Source organism: Spinacia oleracea, chromosome 3 (genome assembly GCF_020520425.1).
Source record: "Spinacia oleracea cultivar Varoflay chromosome 3, BTI_SOV_V1, whole genome shotgun sequence".
In the NCBI taxonomy this organism is placed as follows: Eukaryota; Viridiplantae; Streptophyta; class Magnoliopsida; order Caryophyllales; family Amaranthaceae; genus Spinacia; species Spinacia oleracea.
Genome location: NC_079489.1, coordinates 158,023,283 through 158,041,710, shown reverse-complemented (window position 1 = coordinate 158,041,710; position 18,428 = coordinate 158,023,283). Strand labels below are relative to the sequence as shown.

Sequence of the window (18,428 nt, the reverse complement as noted above, 5' to 3'; positions counted from 1 at the left end):
TTAATAGAATCCGTGCATCGCACGGGTTAAAATCTAGTTACGTAATATATTTGTATTTCAAGCTTCTTCATAGAACAACAAAAAAACATAAATCAGCAATAATTTTGTTGATTGTGGGCCTTTCTTTCCCTAAAACTTTTCCAACCATATTGGAAATCTGACTGACATAACCAATTAAGATTCCATAAAGAAAAGGAATCTGCTGCATCAGATTCACTTTGAATAAGTGGGGTGGCTTGGTTTGCAACTAACAAAAGTAAATGCCAATGTCATGTTCAATCAAAATAGGGAATTTCTCTTTGGTGTGAATGAGATATAATTAAAATTTGATATGGGGATTCGAAAATAATTTAGTAAAATTCATAAATTCTGATCACTAGGCAAACACCTAGGGTGTTTGGTTCGTGAATTTCAGGTATGAATTTAGAAAGGTCTAATCTTATATCATGTGTTTGGTGGATAAGTTTTTAGCAGCTTTGAACTCATAATTTAAACGCAAAGGTATGAAGTTTAGAAAACTAGAGAGGATGGGTTCGGCTCATACTTTTACAAATATAAAAAAGAAAAAAAGAAAAAAGCATTCTCAAACTGAACCAAACATATGGATTCATGGAATAAGAATCTACCATCTTGATATTATTCATGATAACCCAATGTACGAACAGAATGCCCCTCGTTGGTATCGAACTATTGATACAGGAGAATAATTTAGTTAAATTTATAAATTCTAAAAGAATAATGCAGTTTGATATTTTATTTCCTATCTTAATGGGAAAATCAAAAGTGAAATCGCAATATTTAAAAGGGAAAATCCAATTTACAAACCTCTTCAAACTATTTCAAAAATTATGGTAGAAAACAAAGGAGAAAAGGAATGTTTGGATGCAAAAAGATCATGAAAGCTTCACATAGTTTGAATTCCGAGGGGAAAAAACATTATTTGTTGATTATTTAAAATTTGCGGCATTTTTCATACGTCTTTTCCCACATGTTAACATGGAAAATAAAATACACAATGAATTGTGCCGTGCAAGGCTCGTGTCTATTTTCATAATATCGAACTCAACACGTCACGACTTTTTCATGATTAGAGTAACTCTTAACTTCAATCTAATTAACATGATGTAATGTGAATTAATTAGCTTTCATAAGTCAAATTTTCGTATTTTGCATCATTGAACGTTTACTTTAACACTAATATTACACGTATTTTTGAGTATATATGTAACCGCACACCCAAATCATGTGCTTCAAATAAATATTCATACTTCAACTAGCTAGTTAACGAATATTCTTGTAATGAATAATTTATGTGCTCGTCTCCTGTGAGATCAGTCACACCATCAACTTGATGGTGTGACGAGCGCGAAACTAATAGCGTACCTTCCCTAGCTAAAACTAAAAAAAAAGTAACAGATCTAAACTATAGAAGTAACATACCTAAACTAAAAAAGTACCTCCTCTAAAATTATAAAAAAAAAAAGTAATATGTCTAAACTATAGAAGTAACGGATTTTTCATGAAATACCCCCGAATTTTGCCGTAATTCACCAAATGCCCCTCGACTTTCAGAAATTCATAAAATACCCCTATTTCAATACTAAATGTACTTAATACCCCTATTTCAAAACTTAATCCACCAAATATATTTAATGACGTCATCAAACCTATAATCAACCCATTATCGTCTCATTAACCCAACTAATCTCTAATTAACACCCATAATCAACCCACCCATTAACAAACCAAATTAACCCACCCATTAACCCACTAATCCACCCAGAAATCAAGATATCATATCCAACAATAACACCACCATATCTCCTCTTTCACCCATGTCTGCCGCCAGCTGCTCCGCTACCAAACTACAATAACAACACCATATCTCCTCTTACCTCCTTCCCTAATTAATTAACCCCTTCCCTTCCTACAGACCTTTCCCCTTCATCTCTAATCCAAAATTCCAAATTCCGAGTTTCCAACATAGATTTTAAGAAATGGGCTCGGCCCGTCGGAGTTGGTTATAAAGGTCATTGGGGAGAGTGGGCTCAGTGGTGGAGTGGCGGTAACAATGGCAGTTGTGGTGGTGGAGATTCGGGTAGGTGGGGAGAGCCAATTGGATTGAACATAATTATCAGCTTTTCTCCAGGGAGGGATGTGCATACCCTTCTTCTTAAGGCTTTGATTTGCTGCTTCATAGAGAATACAAAAGGATTGATTTGTAGGTCTTTGTTGATCTTGCAACCTCGAATTCTGACCTCAAGTCTATGTCAATTATCAACTCTCTCTCCTCCCACAATTACATCCACATCCTATTCCGCAAATTCCCCAGAAATTCAATCAATTGATTGCACAAAATTAATCAAAATAATAATAAAAAAAATCCAAACTCCTGAATTCCAGGTAGAAAAAACGAACAACATAGCAATTACGTACAGCAAAGGGATCTCGACACACAACTGTAGATTTTTCGCAATTACATCTTCAGTATATGATTTCTTACCAAAATCTCTAATTTTCAGGCATAAACTACTCGTATTTTTTATTGATCTTCCCAAATTCATCTTTAATCCACAATTCCAAGATCCGAGTCTCCGACATAGGCAATTCCGAGTTTCCGGAATTTCAATTTCTAATTCGCACAAAAAATTGGTTGATTTTTGCCCAAAAAATTGATTGATTTTTACCGGAAAAATTGATTAGAGAAGCCGGAAAATATGAGAACTACCGGAAATCAGACAGTTGTTTGTGTTTATAATTAATGGTGGTGGTCGAGCCGAAGGTGTATGGGGAGACTTTTACGGCGGCGGCGGAGGAGAGGAAGAGGAAGGCGAGGAGAGAGAAAATGGGGGTGGCTGCCGGTGAAATCGTATTACAGTGGGTTAATGGGAAAGGAAGAAGGAAAGGGGTGAGAGAAAAGAAAAAGTAATTAAGGGAAAAATGGGTTAATGGGTGGGTTAAGTGGATTAATTAGGGTTGATGACGTCATAGGGGTATTTGGTACATTAAGTATTGGAATAAGGGTATCTTATGAATTTCTGAAAGTCGAGGGGCATTTGGTGAATTACGCCAAAATTCGGGGGTATTTCATGAAAAATCCGTAGAAGTAACATACCTAAACTAAAAATGTACCTCCCCTAAAACTATTCTGTATAAAAAAAAGTAACATACCTAAACTATAAAAATAACATACCTAAACTAAAAAAGTGCCTCATCTAAAATTATATATATAAAAAAAGTAACATGTCTAAACTATAGAAGTAACATACCTAAACTAAAAAAAGTAACTCATCTAAAATTATAAAAAAAAGTAACATGTCTAAACTATAGAAGTAACATACCTAAACTAAAAAAAATACCTCCTCTAAAATTATTAAAAAAAAAAGTAACATGTCTAAACTATAGAAGTAACATACATAAACTAAGAAGGTATCTCCCCTAAAACTACTCCGTATAAAAAAAAAAAGTAACATGTATAAACTATAGAAGTAACATACCTAAACTTAAAAATTACTTCCTCTAAAATTATTAAAAAAAAAGAGTAACATGTTTAAACTATAGAAGTAACATACATAAACTAAGAAGGTATCTCCCCTAAAACTACTCCATATAAAAAAAGTAACATGTATAAACTATAGAATTAACATACCTAAACTAAAAAAAGTACATCTTCTAAAATTATATATAAAAAAAAAAAAGTAACATGTCTAAACTATAAAAGTACCATACCTAAATTCGCTAGTGTGAACTGGTCTCACCATCAGTTGATGGTGAGGACAGTCTCATATAAGAATTTGGGATAATGTATTAACCCAAATCAATGTAGTAGTATCAAATAAATATTCACCAAAATCATTTCGTATATGGGTCATTCTCCACCATGATATAACATATATTTCCACGAAATCATCTGTCGATTTTTCATTTGATAAATTTGAAAAAATATACTCCTTTACTACAAAAAATTGTACCATTAATAACAGGAAATTTCGACAATAATCGTTGATTAAGGACGGGATTTTCTGTCGTGATTAATGACGGGATTTCTTGTCGCGAACCCATCATAGAAAGGGTCCGTTGTTAATGGAATATTTCGTCGTTAACCCGTCATAAAAGACATTTGCGACGGTTGTTCTCGTCTTTGTTTAGTTGTTAGCCCCGTCGTAAAAGGCTTTTGCAACGAAATTTTTAACCCGTTGTAATTATGTTGTCGTTAAAGATACAAATTCTTGTAGTGCGTATATAAAATATATTGTTAAATGTATTTTCTTTTAGGAAAATCACAGGATCAAAAAACTATATAAATCACGCATAACATTCACGAATAAAAAAATACAAAAACACCAAATTTGGTTAGAATTATTATTAATTTGTTACTCCCTCCCTTCTTTTATGTTTTACGAAGTACTAATTTCTATTTTTTGTTTTTTTTTTTTTCTATTCGCTTTGCTTTATTTTTCTTTAGTGGAGTATGACTTATTAAAAAAAGATTTTATTCTCCCAACAAAACTATTTTATGAGTATCAACATTCAACAAAATGCTACAAGTATTATGTATTAGAGGTTAATCTAGAAAAATCTAGATGAGTAATGAAAAATCTAAGTGATGATGTATTTAGACATATGTTAGACATGTGAAGTGAAAATATGTAATATTAGACAACTACAGAGAAATCTAGAAACTAATATGCACCAACTATAAATATGTTGTATTTGCATAAGTTTAGAGGGGAACCAATCAAGAGAGTTCCCACAAATATGAGGGGTAGAAACAAGGGTTCTACCATAGAGATAAGTGAGAAACATGAGCTCTCGAAAATATTATTGTACAATTCTTATTAATGTAATCAATGATAAAATAAAATTTTGTTATATTATTCGGGTCCATCAAAACTTCCGCGTGCGTCCTCAAATTTCTATTATTATGCTAAGAATGTTATGAATACTAAAAACAAAACAAATATTAAAAAAGAGAGCATGGAACAAGTCCAACTTTTTCTAACATAAAACCATATGATTTGTTATGACATTCTTGGCTACTGACAAAAAAATGTGTACTCCGTACACTCCTTTAATGGAAATTATACAACAACTGTATCTACTTTGTGACCACTGATTATAAAAATATTGATGAAATCATGAAATCTGTATTTTCTCTACGTATAACCATGCATAAAGTCAATGTACTTGAATGGTCATAAAGGAAGTGATCTTGTAAACAAGCACGGTCAAAACAGTTTTATCAAACAGGTCAAACAAATTAAAATTTAATGCTCCTTTAGCAAATGAACGACGTTCAAAAACCGTCATTTTATACTCATTAGTATTCATAAATATCTCGTTCATGTCTTAGGAATAACTCGTTTAAATGATCAAAAAGTTGATATTAGTTGTGATGCCAAAAAATACTCTGTAAATTTTTATTAATGAACCAATTTCATAGTAAACTAGCCATCAACAAGAATTAATCAATTAACGTACCAAACATACGAAAACTAAGCTAACTCTATAGTACAAGTGACCAACTAATAACTCCATCAAAGAAAGACGAACAAGTTATACTCGTAAGTCGTAACATGGTTTAAACTAAAGAACTATTCGTATGGGCCAGAATAAAGAGAGGTAATATTCATAAATCCTTGATAGCAAATTAGTAACTTGTGACGTATAACACCACTTTATGTAGAATATGATACTACTCCATATTGTACTCATGTTATAGTGTTATACTCCCTACATTCCTAAAGATTGATTCATCTGATTTTTCATGGTTTATTAAAAACAACTTAAAACTTAATTTTTTTTTTGATAATTTGGCTTTCTTTATTCATGGATGCGCAAGCAATATAATATTTCAGTACAAGAAAGCAAAGACTACATATCCTCTCATGGGCTCATATAGATTATAACCATGCTACAAAATCAGATGAACGTTGCAGGCCTTGTTTCGCTAATGAGTCAGCGACAATGTTTGATGCGCGGCCTTTGTGAACAATGGTAGTCTTCATATTGCTGCTGCGCATGTTGCGAATATAATTGAGATGAAAGCTCATGTTCCAGGGTCCCCCCTTGTCTGCGTTACAACAGGAGACCGCATTGGATGAATCGGACTCGATTATGATCTTGGCACTCTTGAGTTGTGGGTTGGCGTTGGTGATTGAGATTGCCCTATGAATGGCGAAGATCTCCGCGCAATTGATCTCCATGTGGGGAATGGATGCAGAGAATAGGCAAATAAACTGACCATCATGGTTACGCAGGACGCCCCCAACTGCTGCTCGTGCGGAGGCCAAGTTGACAGAGGCGTCAACATTCCATTTGATGTTTTCTGGAGGGGGGGCAATCCATGTTGCTTGTGAAGGAGAAATGACCTGGTTGTTTCTGCATGGCTTATGACCACCCCAAAGCAAACATAAGGGGTTTCTTTGGACATCAGTGGGTGAGTAGGGGAAAGGTTCACTCCACCCACTAATCCACCAACCGAGTCGGAGCAGTGCAAGGTTGAGAAGGTCAGTAATTGGGTTAGCAGCATTGTTGAAAACCCGACTATTTCGTTCTTTCCAGATGGTCCAGATGATTATGAAAAAACTCGCACTCCAAACTTTCTTGAAGAAAGGTCTTTTATGGGGTGAATGCCACTGATCGAAAGCTGCCCTAATGTGTTGAGGGTGGGACCATTTAACATTCCATATATCAAGCCATAGACCCCATAATTGGTTAGAGAACGGGCAATGGAGGAGTAGGTGGTCATGGTTTTCCGAGTGCGAGTTACATAGAATGCAGACATCTTCCGATGTTGGGAGCACACCCATTCGGCCTAGTCTGTTTTTGGTGTTGATACGGCCAAGAAGGGCGGTCCACACGAATATTTCAATTCTGTGTGGGACTAGGCCCTTCCATAGCCCCTTAATGGCGTCACAGTGGAGAGGCGGGTTTGATTTTGCCAGTTCTAAGGCGAAGGACTTGGTTGAGAAATGGCCACTTTTATCATGTACCCAAGCCAGAGAATCTGCACCCGTGAAGGCAAGGCATGCACTTTGGATGACCTTGAGTAGGTCAGCTTTGTCAGCAATATCCCTCGATCTAAGAGGCCTAAGCCATGAGAAGTTCCAAACCCAGGTAAGACCATCCCAGCATGCGTGTGATGCGACAGTGGATGATGGTTCTGTGGTGAGCCTGAATAGTCGCGGGAACCGGGTTTTGAGGGGAGTGAATTCAATCCATGTATCGTGCCAGAAGAGGGTGCTTGAGCCATCACCTATGTTTTTGCGAATCCCCTTAACTGCAAGTTGCTTTGTGATCGGGTTGTTGAGGACTGAGGCACAAATGTTTTTCCATGGACCGCCTGTTTTTGGGACCAAGAGATCGTTGATTGTGAGGTGGAGGGGGTATTTGTACTTTTCTTGGATTATACCCCTCCATAGAGATGATGCTGGGTCATGGAAATATTTCCATATCCATTTGAACAAGAGTGCTAGGTTTCGATGAAATATATTGCCAATGCTCAGGCCGCCCATGATTTTTGGAAGTTCTACAATCTGCCATGCCACAAGGGGGGTTGCTTTCTTTTCCTCAGTGCCCCCCCATAAGAATTGCCTCTGAATTGAGGTCATGATGTTGACTACTCCTTTAGGGATCGAAAATAATGACATGTAGTAGAGAGGGAGGCTTGAGAGGGTGGATTTAACCAGTGTAATACGACCTCCAATTGAAAGGAGCCTTCCTTTCCAAGACTCAAGTTTTTTCCGCATCCGTTCTATTACTGGTTCCCACATTTTGATTCGTGAGGTATCGCCTCCAATGGGAAGGCCGAGGTATATGAAGGGCAATTTCCCAGTGTTACATAACATTGAGTCCGCTGCCAATTTTAGCCAAGTTTCTGATACATTGAGGCCCATTAGTGAGCTCTTGTGGAAATTTACCTGAAGACCCGAAGCAAGTTGGAAGATGATGAGAGTCTTTTTGATGTTCTGTAGGTACTGGACATTTGGAGGGCAGAAAATGATGGTGTCGTCTGCATACTGAAGGTGTGTCAATTTTGAACCCCCAGGGCATATTTCTACTCCTTCCCAGTGGCCTTGGCTTGTTGCTTTCTCAATCAAAAGATTCAGACTTTCCACCACGAGGACAAATAAGAATGGTGATAATGGGTCTCCTTGCCGCAACCCTCGTTGTAGTTTGAAGGGCGGCGAGGGGGAGCCATTCATTAGAATAGATGATGAGGCAGACATTACACATGAACGAATCCAATCGCGCCAACGAGGAGGGAAGTGCATCTTCTCTAGTGTCCAATCCAAGAATTGCCAGGATACGCTATCGAAAGCCTTATGAAAATCAATCTTTAGTAGACACGATGGGAGTTTTTTCCTTTTGCAGGAATCTATCAGTTCGCCGGCAATGAGGGCGCTGTCAAGAATGCGGCGACCTTCTATGAAGGAGGATTGGAGTGGGCCTACAATAGTGTTCATAACCGACTGAAGGCGGTTGGTTAAAAGTTTTGCGATGATCTTGTAGAGGCAGCCCACCATACTAATCGGGCGATAATCCTTGAGATCCGAGGGGTGGTCGATTTTTGGCACGAGGGTTATATAGGCCATGTTACAGCCCTTAGGGATACAACCCGAGGCCCAGAATTCGTCTATGATGTTGTAAACATCATCCTTGATTATCCCCCATGCACTTTTGATAAACTTGAAATTAAAGCCGTCGGGCCCTGGTGCTTTGTCGGGGTTGCAAGATGTCATTGTTGCATCAATTTCTTCTCTCGAGAATGGAGCAATAAGGTGGTTTGCCTGAGTTTGAGAGAGGTGCTTAAAGTCAAGCCCATCTAGAGTGGGCCTATTATGGAAGTCCTCTTTGAAGATATCAGTAAAGAAGCTTGTTGCTTCTCTTTTGATGCCATTCGGTTCATCTATGGTAATGTCGTTCACCTTGATAGAGGAGATTGTGTTTCTTCTTTTTCTGCTTGATGCAGCAACATGGAAAAATCTTGTGTTGCGATCACCCCCTTTCAGCCATTGGACCCTGGAGTTTTGGGCCCGATATGTTTCCTTGCGCTTCGCCCAGTTCCATAATTCAATTTGTGCGATCCTCTTCCTCTGTATTTCATTATCATTCAAGCTACGCTCATTCGAGATTTGATCAAAGTGCTGTATCGAATCCTCGAGCCTTTTGATGTTTGAGTCTATGTCCCCGAATTCTTGAGCGTTCCACTCAACGAGGTCTTTCTTGACAGTTTTCAATTTCCCTTCTATTGGGAGAGCACTGGATTGTAGCCAAGAGTTTTTAATTATTTGCATGCATTTGGGATCTCAAAGCCAACAATTTTGAAACCTGAATGGTTTGGGGCCAAAGTTGCGTTCGTGAGAGTGGAGGAGCATTGGGAAGTGATACGAAAGCCCACGATGAAGGAGAGACAACTTCAGGCCAGGGAAAATAGAGACCCATTCCGGACTGACAAAGATTCTGTCTAGCTTGCTTTTTGAGTTCCCACGGAACCAGGTGTACTTGTTGATGGAAGGTACTTCCATCACTTGCGCCTCTTGAATAAAGGATTTGAAATCCTCCATACCTGCATAAGAAGCTTGCTGGCTGCCCCTATTACTGACATCCAAGACTTCATTAAAGTCACCCATGATGATGCACGGTACATTGCTTTCCTTAATATGATCACTGATTTCTCTCCACACAATAGCCCGAGCATCGATTGTACAGGGGTTGTAGACGTTGATGATCATACATTCATGGTTCCCGGATAGTAGGGTACCGTGAATTGCAACCCAATTCCGCGTTATATGGCTGGTAGACACATTGAGGTAAGATTTCGACCATAGGGAGATGATTCCCCCCGAGTTTCCCACAGAGGGGCTGAAGATCCAATCGATGTCACATCCCTTCCATACGGTGCGAATAAGTTTGCTAGAAACCTCCTCTAATTTGGATTCTTGAATGGCAATGAAGTGGGGGTCATGCATATTGATTAGTTTTCTGAGGGCGCTTCTTTTGACTCTAGCGCCTAAGCCTCTGATATTCCAAGACAAGAAAATCATCAGGAAAAGTTGGGAGTGAGATCGATGGGTATCTTACCCTTGGTGGGCCTTCCAGTTGGCCCATTGGGCCGACAGGATTGTATTAATTTTCTCTTAAGAAGGTCAGTCGGGCCGTCATATTTGAGACCCAATGATTGTGCAAGGGATAAGATGTTGTCCGCATCCATGTTGTGTGGCTCAACATTTGGATGGGCGGGTCTGCCAAGAGTGTTGTGCTTTGCTTTCTTTTTTTCAATTTCTTAAGCCTCCTTCTTTCATTTGCGAGTTTGACCGACATCGGAACACATTCTTCGAATCCAGGTGGGTATAGTGGGTCAGAATTGAAGGAGCTTGATGGGCTGGGTGCTTTGGGTCAGATTAGTGGTCCAAATCTATTGGAGGTTATGATTTGGGGTATTGGATGGGTGGGGTCAGATATTGAGTGAGTGGGCTCTGTATTTGGTGGCTAGAGAGGCCCATCCGTTATGTGGATTGGGCTTGTGGCAGTTAGAGGCGGCTCATGATTTGTGGGGTAAGATTGGGAATGAATGTTTTGGGGTTGTGTGTTGTCAGAGAGGTTATTGGGAGTTGAACAGATTTGGTCAGTTTTTTGGGAGGTGGGAGGGGTTTCCAAGTTCCTAGGTTCAACCCTTGAATGAGATGGAGATGATTGGCTGCCGGATTTACTGTCGGCCAACTCGTTCCGGCCACCGCATGCGGTGGTGCAGATGGTTTGATGTTGAATTGGTTGGGGTTGCTCCCAGATAAAGATTCTCGATTTTTTTCCTTCTACGACAAGGCCCAACTTGCAGTTTATTTTGAATAGGCAGTCAGTCGTAATCAGAATCTTGGCGCATTCGTAAGAGTTGTGGATGACTGTGAGGACCCTGCCAAAGACACTTCCGATTTTGAGCAGGTTGTCATAGGACCAAGCAGCTAGGGGGACTCCGTAAACTGAAATCCATGTTTCTCTCCATTTTGCCGAGCAAGAGTCATTTATGTTCCTGATCTCCATGAACCATTTTGAGAGCCATTGGCTTTCTATTATGGCATTTTTGTCTTCGGTGGATTCAAAGGTAATGAGGTGGAGAGGGCCTCCCATAGGTGCGATTTTGATGCAGTTTACCCCTTCCGCGAGGATCTGGTCAAGGATATAAGAGGATTACGATGAAGAGTTTGCTACTCCAATACTGCTACGGGCTAGGAAATCCCTGTTTTCATGGCATTTGTCCACCTTTAGGAGCCCTGCGTCCGCGCAGTCTAAATCTCCAACTTCCAGTTCGTGTCTGGTCTGTTCGACTTCCTCACCAAGAACCCTGGAACTCATTATCCTTTCTTGACTGAATGGGGTGTTTATGAAGTCTGGTTGAGGTTCAATTTCTTGCAGGGTGAGATAGACATTTGTAGGGGAGGTTTGGGGGACGCTGGTGGTTTGAGGTGGTGGAGGAGGGGGGGTAGAGGGGTTGGTGGGGGGATTTTGTTTGTGGTTGAGCCTTGCTGTTGGTTTGGAGTTAGTTGTTTGGGGGTTATGACCACCTCTTTGAAGGATCTGTGATCGCAGGTGGGTGGTTTCTGTCTGTATTGCTGCTTCATTAGTGGGGGTTTTTTATGGTGGCGGATTGGGGCAGGGGTGGATGAGGGCGTTATGGTGTCGAATTTCGCTGTCTCAACAGCGAGTCTTCTGCCCTCTATGGCTCTACCATTTTCTCCGGCAATGGCGTGGTGAAGGGACCGAGAGGTGCTGAATTTTACGAAGGCATATTGGTATCTGCGGTTTGGGTTGGTGGTTTTAGGTGTGGTGGTTTGCAGGATCGTTCCGTAGCGGGGGAAGATTTGTTGTACATCAGCGCTATTGAAACGCGGGGGGAGGTATTTGATGAAAGCTGTTTTTGCGGCCAGGGGTGGCGGAGGAGGGAGGTGGTTGCGGGGCGGCTTTCTTCTTGTGACTGTTGACCAACCTTTGGCGTCTTCCTCTCGCTCACTCTCTCTTTCTCTCTCTCACACTTTCTCTCTCATCCTAAATTTTACCATTTTTCACAACAACTTAAAACTTAAATATCTCTAATTCTAAAACAAATATATAAAAAGTTGATAATACAAAAATTGAATCTAATCTATCAAGATTTCACATGACTATTTTGGGTGGATAGGTTGCAGTCCCCTCCCAATTGTTGTTGTGGGGAATCGAACATCCGTTCTCCCTACCAAGTTCAGCCTCAATCACCACTGAACCAATTATTTTCTTATAGGTTAATGAGATTGAAAATTTGACACATGTATTTGTGGAATAAGAACCAAGTTCCATACTTATACCATCTTGATACGGAGTATCAGTCATATATAATTCTAACTCAATGTATGAACCAAACGCCTCTTTATTGGCATCGATACAGGAGAATAATTTAGTTAAATTTATTAATGCTATTGAATAATGCAGTTTGATATTATATTTCTTATTTTAATAGGGAAATTGAATGTTAAATCATTGTATTTATAAGGGAAAACCTAATTTACAAACCTCTTCAAACTATTTAAAAAGTTATAGTAGAAAACAAAAGAGAAAAGAAAGACAGGCAAAAAATCATGAAAGCTTCACATAGTTTGAATTTCGCGGGGAATAAACATTATTTGTTGATTATTTAAATTTTGCACCATTTTTCATACGTCTTTTCCCACATGTTAACATGGAAAATAAAATACACAATGAGTTGTGCCGTGCAAGACTCGTATCTATTTTCATAATATCGAACTCAACACGGCACGACTTTTTCATGATTAGAGTAACTCTTAACTTCAATCTAATTAACATGATGTAATGTGAATCAATTAGCTTTCATAAGTCAATTTTTTGCATTTTGCATCATTGAACGTTACTTTTAACACTAATATTAATCGTATTTTTAAGTATGTAATCGCACACCCAATTCATGTGCTTCAAATAAATATTCATACTTCAACTAGCTAGTTAACGAATATTCTTTGTAATTAATAATTCGGTTTTTTCATGAAATGCCCCTGAGGTTTTAAAAAACGCACCAAATACCCTCGCCTGTTTCGATTCACATAATATACCCCTATTTTTTTCCAAGTTTGCACCAAATACCCCTTAACTGACCTTCCGTTAGTCCTCCGTTAAGTCGTGTTTATAATTCACAGTATACCCCTTTTTATAAACTTAATGCATAATATACACCTATTTTAAAATTAAGTTGCACTAGATACCCAAATTGCAGGAATTTGAATTTAACGGCTAGTTTTTAAACCTAGGAAGCAAAATATAGCCGTTATGTTCTTGATGCATATAAATGCTACTAGTGTTCACCTCACTTGCATACTTTCCCCTCTCCAAATTAGCCATGAGCTCTCATTCAAAAACCGAATCTTCTTCCATCCCAAATTTAGCATACATTAGAGTTCCTAATAAAAATTGCTATTGCGGGAGAAGATTTGCAATTAGGAGCTCGGAAACGGCAAAAAATCCGCAAAAGCTTTACTACAAGTGTGATCCTTGTGATAATTTCAAATGGTGCAAAGGTTTTCTTGAGCACACAAGTGATGAAGTTCAGAGCAAGGGAAACAGAGATGATAAAAACAGGGGAATGCAAGAACAAAGCTGGGGAATGCAAGAACAGAGTAGGGGAATGCATGAAGAGTTGAAGCTATTGAAGAAGAAGATCAAACAACAGAAACAGCAAATCAATTTTGCAATAAAAATTGGTGTATTAATGTTTGCATTTCTGATTTGGATAGCAATGAAGTAAAGTTGTAACAAATTTCATGAAATAAAGAGACTTTGTTCCATAAATACTTGTTCAAGCAAATAAGCTTTACATAAACTGAACTTTAAGTGGACAAACACCACTGAACTGCACAAAAAGAGGTGTTCTAAGCATTTCACTGTTTCCAAAAAATGATCTCTGCACAACTGTTTCCAAAAACTGATTCTAACTAAACTGATTCTGACTAAACTGATTTGACTAAGTTAGTTTAGCTTTGTGCACTACAATTCACAAAACTTAGCCAACTGAGGTGACTATGCAGCTGCCTTTGACCTCTTCCTTGTGTTTGGTCCCCCATTTGATGTACTTGCTCCTGCTGCACCACTCTTTGAAGTACTTGGTCCAGTGACACTTGTTCCTCCACTCTTGCATGTTCTTGAGTTGTGACCAAACTCTCTACACTTTCCACATTTCACATTTGTGTTCCTCTTCCCTTTCTTTGGTTCATTTGCCCCTCTCTTTCTCTTCTTAGCAGGTCTGCCAGATGGTCTTTTGATGGTTGGAGGATGAATGGAAGGAAGGCCAAAGTCAGGCCACTGAGATGGATCTGCCATAGGATGAATATGTTCTGCATAGGTTAGCTTGTATGCAGCAGCCTTGAACCATGGGGATATGAAATCATGGGGGTTCATCCTTTGGTCATATATGACCCTCAGTGCATGCTTGCAGGGGATTCCACAGATCTGCCACTTCCCACAGGCACAACTTCTTGTTGCAAGCCTAATTGGGAAGTTGACATGTCCATCCCTAACCTCAAATTCACCCCCTCCACATGCTGTGGCATAACATAACCTGGACTCAGCTGTCCTCTCCTCTAACTCTTTCAATGCATATGCAGTGAGCTGACCTTCCTCCATGTCAACTGCCTTGTCAAATCTAGCCCCCACCCTCTGCATACACCAACTTCTGATTGCTGTACACCAGACATTAACCAACAAACAACAAGTTCAGGGGTATATTATGCATGAATATGATTAAACAACAAACAACAAACAACAAGTTCAGGGGTAATATTATGCATGAATATGATTAGAAGAGTTATACCTTCCAATAATGAGAAGACAGGCATGTCTCTGAAGGGCTTTGTGCATGCATTGAATGACTCCACAAAGTTTGTTGTGTTGTGATCACAACAAACAGTAGAGTCAAACTTATGCCTAGACCACTGCTCAATGCAGCTGTTCAAGTATGCAGTGGCATTTGCATTGTACTCACTGATCTTTTCCATGGCCTTACCAAACACATACTCATTGTATGCATTAGCAGCTATCCAAAAGAGCTTGTGGAATGCAGATCCACTGAAGCCATTGTTCTTACAATTCATGTATAGGTGTTGGCAGCAAACTCTCCTAGTTGCTCTAGGAAAAGTTTCTCTAACTGCCAACTCAACACCCTACACATCAGCAAACAACAAGAACAGGTTCATTAATATAGAAACATAAACATAAGAAAAAGTAAAGATCAGAAAAGAGTAAATATCAGATCAGTACACATACCTTCATCCTATCACTGATGAAGGTCCAATCATCTCTGTTGCAACCCTCCTGCTCAAACATTTGCCTCAAACATCTCATGAAGTAGGTCCAACTGTCACAACTCTCAGTGTCTACTATCCCATAGGCAAGAACAAAAATTTCATTGTTCCCATCTATGCCAACTGCTGTCAGTAGAATGCCCTTGTAGAAACCACTTAAATGAGCCCCATCTATTCCAATTATGGGCCTACAACCCCTTAGAAACCCCCTGACTTGTGCAGCAAATGAGAAGAAGCAAGCTCTGAATTTTGGGTTCACATCCCCACTACTGGCCCCCCATGTTATAAGTGCATGACTCCCTGGGTTTGTTTGCTTAATCATCTCAGCATATCTAGGCAACAGCTCATATGCTTCAGCCCAACCACCATGCAGCTTTCCCTTTGCCATACTCCTGACCTTGTACAATAGCCTCTTTTTCACCCTCAACTGAAACTTCTCCTGTGCATACCTCCTCAATGTCTCCACTGGAATCTCTGGATTTGCCTCTATTTCCCCCAACATATGCTTACACAACCACTCAGAGGTCACCACTGGATTCTCCTCAAGCCTCCCACAAGTTCTGTGGGACCCACTGATCACCTTAATGGCCCAGCTAACATTGTCAAACAACCTACTGGCATGTATCCTCCAGTCACATGACTCCACTGCACACACTGCTGTGTACCTCCTATTGTCAGCCCTCTCAACACTAAGCCCAAACCCCTCCTGTATGCAGTAACTTCTCAACACTTCAAGAAATGTGGCTTTATCATGAAAGATCAACCAGGGTTCTAACTTAATGGACCCATATGGTTGATCAGTCCATATTTTGCCATTTTTATAGGCCTTATCCATCTTTGAGGAACCATTTAGACAATCCTCAAACCCCAAATCAGGAATATCATCAGGAATCACCTCATCATCAACATCAGAATCAATCCAATCATTCAGAACATCCTCTTGTTCAGAATCTGATTCCTCATAATCAGAATCCTCACTCTCCTCTTCTGAACATATCTCACCAACATCAGCAAAAACCCCTGGTGTCTTAGACCTTCCTGTACCCTTTCTCCCTTTTCCCTTTCCCTTGGAAACCCAAGTTCCAGCCTTCTTAGTAGTGACTTTGTTAACCCTAAACCCCTCAGGTCTAGCTCTGCCCCCCTTCTTTTTCACTGGCTGAGCTTGATCAGGTGGTGCTTGATTGTTAGGCTCATCAGTTTGGTTGTTCTGTGGTGGAGTGGGATTTTGTGGTGGTGGTGGAGGGGTGTGATGTTGTGGTGGAGGGGTGGGATGTTCTGGTGGTGGTGTGTGTTGTTGTTGTTGTGGTGGAGAGGTGGGATGTTCTGGTGGTGGTGTGTGTTGTTGTTGTTTTGGTTGGGTGGGTTCTTTCTGTGGTGGGGGTGGTGGGGGTGGTGGTGTAGGTTGTTTGGTGGGTTGTTTAGGTGGGGTGGGTTGTTTCTGTGGGGTGGGTTGTTTAGCTGATGCCCTCATTTTGGGGCTTAGTTTCTTAGAAGCAGGCTTATCCTTGCCTTTTGACTTAGAAGCAACATGATTTGTGTGTTTGGGTGGGGTGGGTTGTTTCTTTGGGGATTCTTGTGTTTGTTGTGGTTGAGAGCAACCTGGAAACACCTCATCAGCATCATCTTTGCTAATGACTCTCACATACTCAACCTTCATGTCCTCACAATCAACAACAGGGACCTCCATAGCCACAGTGTACTCCATTTGTTCTTGTATTTCCCTCAAAATGTCCTCCCTTTCCTGTTGTTTCCTCATTGCCTCTTCCTCCTCTCTTTGAGCCCTCAACAGTTCCTCTTGTCTCTCCTTAAGTTGTCTCTCTTTTTCCTTTCTATGATTCTCAATTGTTGCAACAGCATTCCTAAACACCAATCCTGGTTTATCTGTTCCCTCAACCCAAATTTCAGCAGTGTCTTTACCCCAATTCCATCCCCACAGAAGCCTTAAAGTCTTATCATCATTCAATTCAACCTTACCACAAGGACCCTCAACATACAAGCTAAAGGTACTAGGCAAAAAAACATCTTGCTTAACTGATTCCTCAAAGATATCAAGAAACAACTTCAACAAACGATATTTTTCCATGTCTCCCACTCTAATATCAAAACTATGTGACCCATAACGTAGTAACAACCAAATAGCACTCATCCTAAAGGGAAAAAATAATGAAACTAACATCAATTTTCATTCCAACAACCACAATTGACCAATAACCAACAAGAAATTTGCGCAATTTTAAAAAAAAAACTGACAATTTCACAAACCCTAACCCTAATCGATTTCGTGAAAAAAAAAACAAGTTTACCAGCAAAATTAAACAGAGGAGAAGAGATTATTACCTGGAAGTAGACTAACCAACTTTAAAATTCCCGTTTCCTCTTCAACACTAACTCAACTGGAAATCGCCTCAAGTTTCTCCCTTTTTTGTCGCGATTGAAGCAAAATCACAACTCACGAACTCGCCTTTAAGGTGCGCAGCAAAATTCACAAAAATATTGAAGATCTACCCAGAATTTCTAGGGTTTGAGTAGGATTAGAGCTTGAAGAAGAACAGGGGAGAGGAGAGAGAAAGAGAAAAATGTGAACGGTTTTTTTTTTTTGGTCTTTCTGTGAAAGTGAAGGAAGTCAATGGCGCTAAACCAAAATTAAGGGCAAATAAGTAAAACACCACTAACGGCAGACTAACGGCGTTAGCTGACAGGTGCATGTCATGAACAGTACGGATAAATAGGGGTATATTATGTGAATCGAAACAGGCGAGGGTATTTGGTGCGTTTTTTAAAACCTCGGGGGCATTTCATGAAAAAACCGTTAATAATTTATTATCCCAAATCAATGTAGTGGTATCAAATAAATATTCACCAAAATCATTTCGTATATGGGTCATTCTCCACCATGATATAACATACATCTCCACGAAATCATCTGTCGAATTTTTATTTGATAAATTTGAAAATATATATACAAAAGAGTTTGTTAAATGTATTTCTTTCTAGGAAAATCACAGGATCAAAAACTCTATAAATTAATGTTTCACACGCATAACATTCACGAATAAAAAATTACATAACACCAAATTTGGTTAGAAT

General features: G+C 39.5%; 1 protein-coding gene across 1 annotated transcript; it reads right to left on the bottom strand.

The window, feature by feature from the left end:
• Positions 1-14,061: 14,061 nt before the first annotated feature.
• LOC130470213 (uncharacterized) lies at positions 14,062-18,134 on the bottom strand. Its single transcript, XM_056839857.1, has 4 exons — positions 17,679-18,134; positions 15,304-17,488; positions 14,852-15,200; positions 14,062-14,720 (listed from the first exon to the last, which is right to left on the bottom strand). The coding sequence occupies exons 2-4, from the start codon at positions 17,485-17,487 to the stop codon at positions 14,062-14,064; spliced, it is 3,192 nt and encodes a 1,063-aa protein (XP_056695835.1). The 5' UTR covers position 17,488; positions 17,679-18,134.
• Between the last annotated feature and the right edge of the window lie 294 nt (positions 18,135-18,428).

What these genes read in the sequence shown, in the direction of transcription:
- LOC130470213 (XM_056839857.1), bottom strand. Translation starts at nt 17,487, where the DNA reads ATGAGTGCTATTTGGTTGTTACTACGTTATGGGTCACATAGTTTTGAT. An exon ending in TCATCAGTGATAGGATGAAG is followed by an intron (nt 15,201 to 15,303) that starts GTATGTGTACTG and finishes GCTGATGTGTAG; the next exon opens with GGTGTTGAGTTGGCAGTTAG. An exon ending in TGTCTTCTCATTATTGGAAG is followed by an intron (nt 14,721 to 14,851) that starts GTATAACTCTTC and finishes TCTGGTGTACAG; the next exon opens with CAATCAGAAGTTGGTGTATG.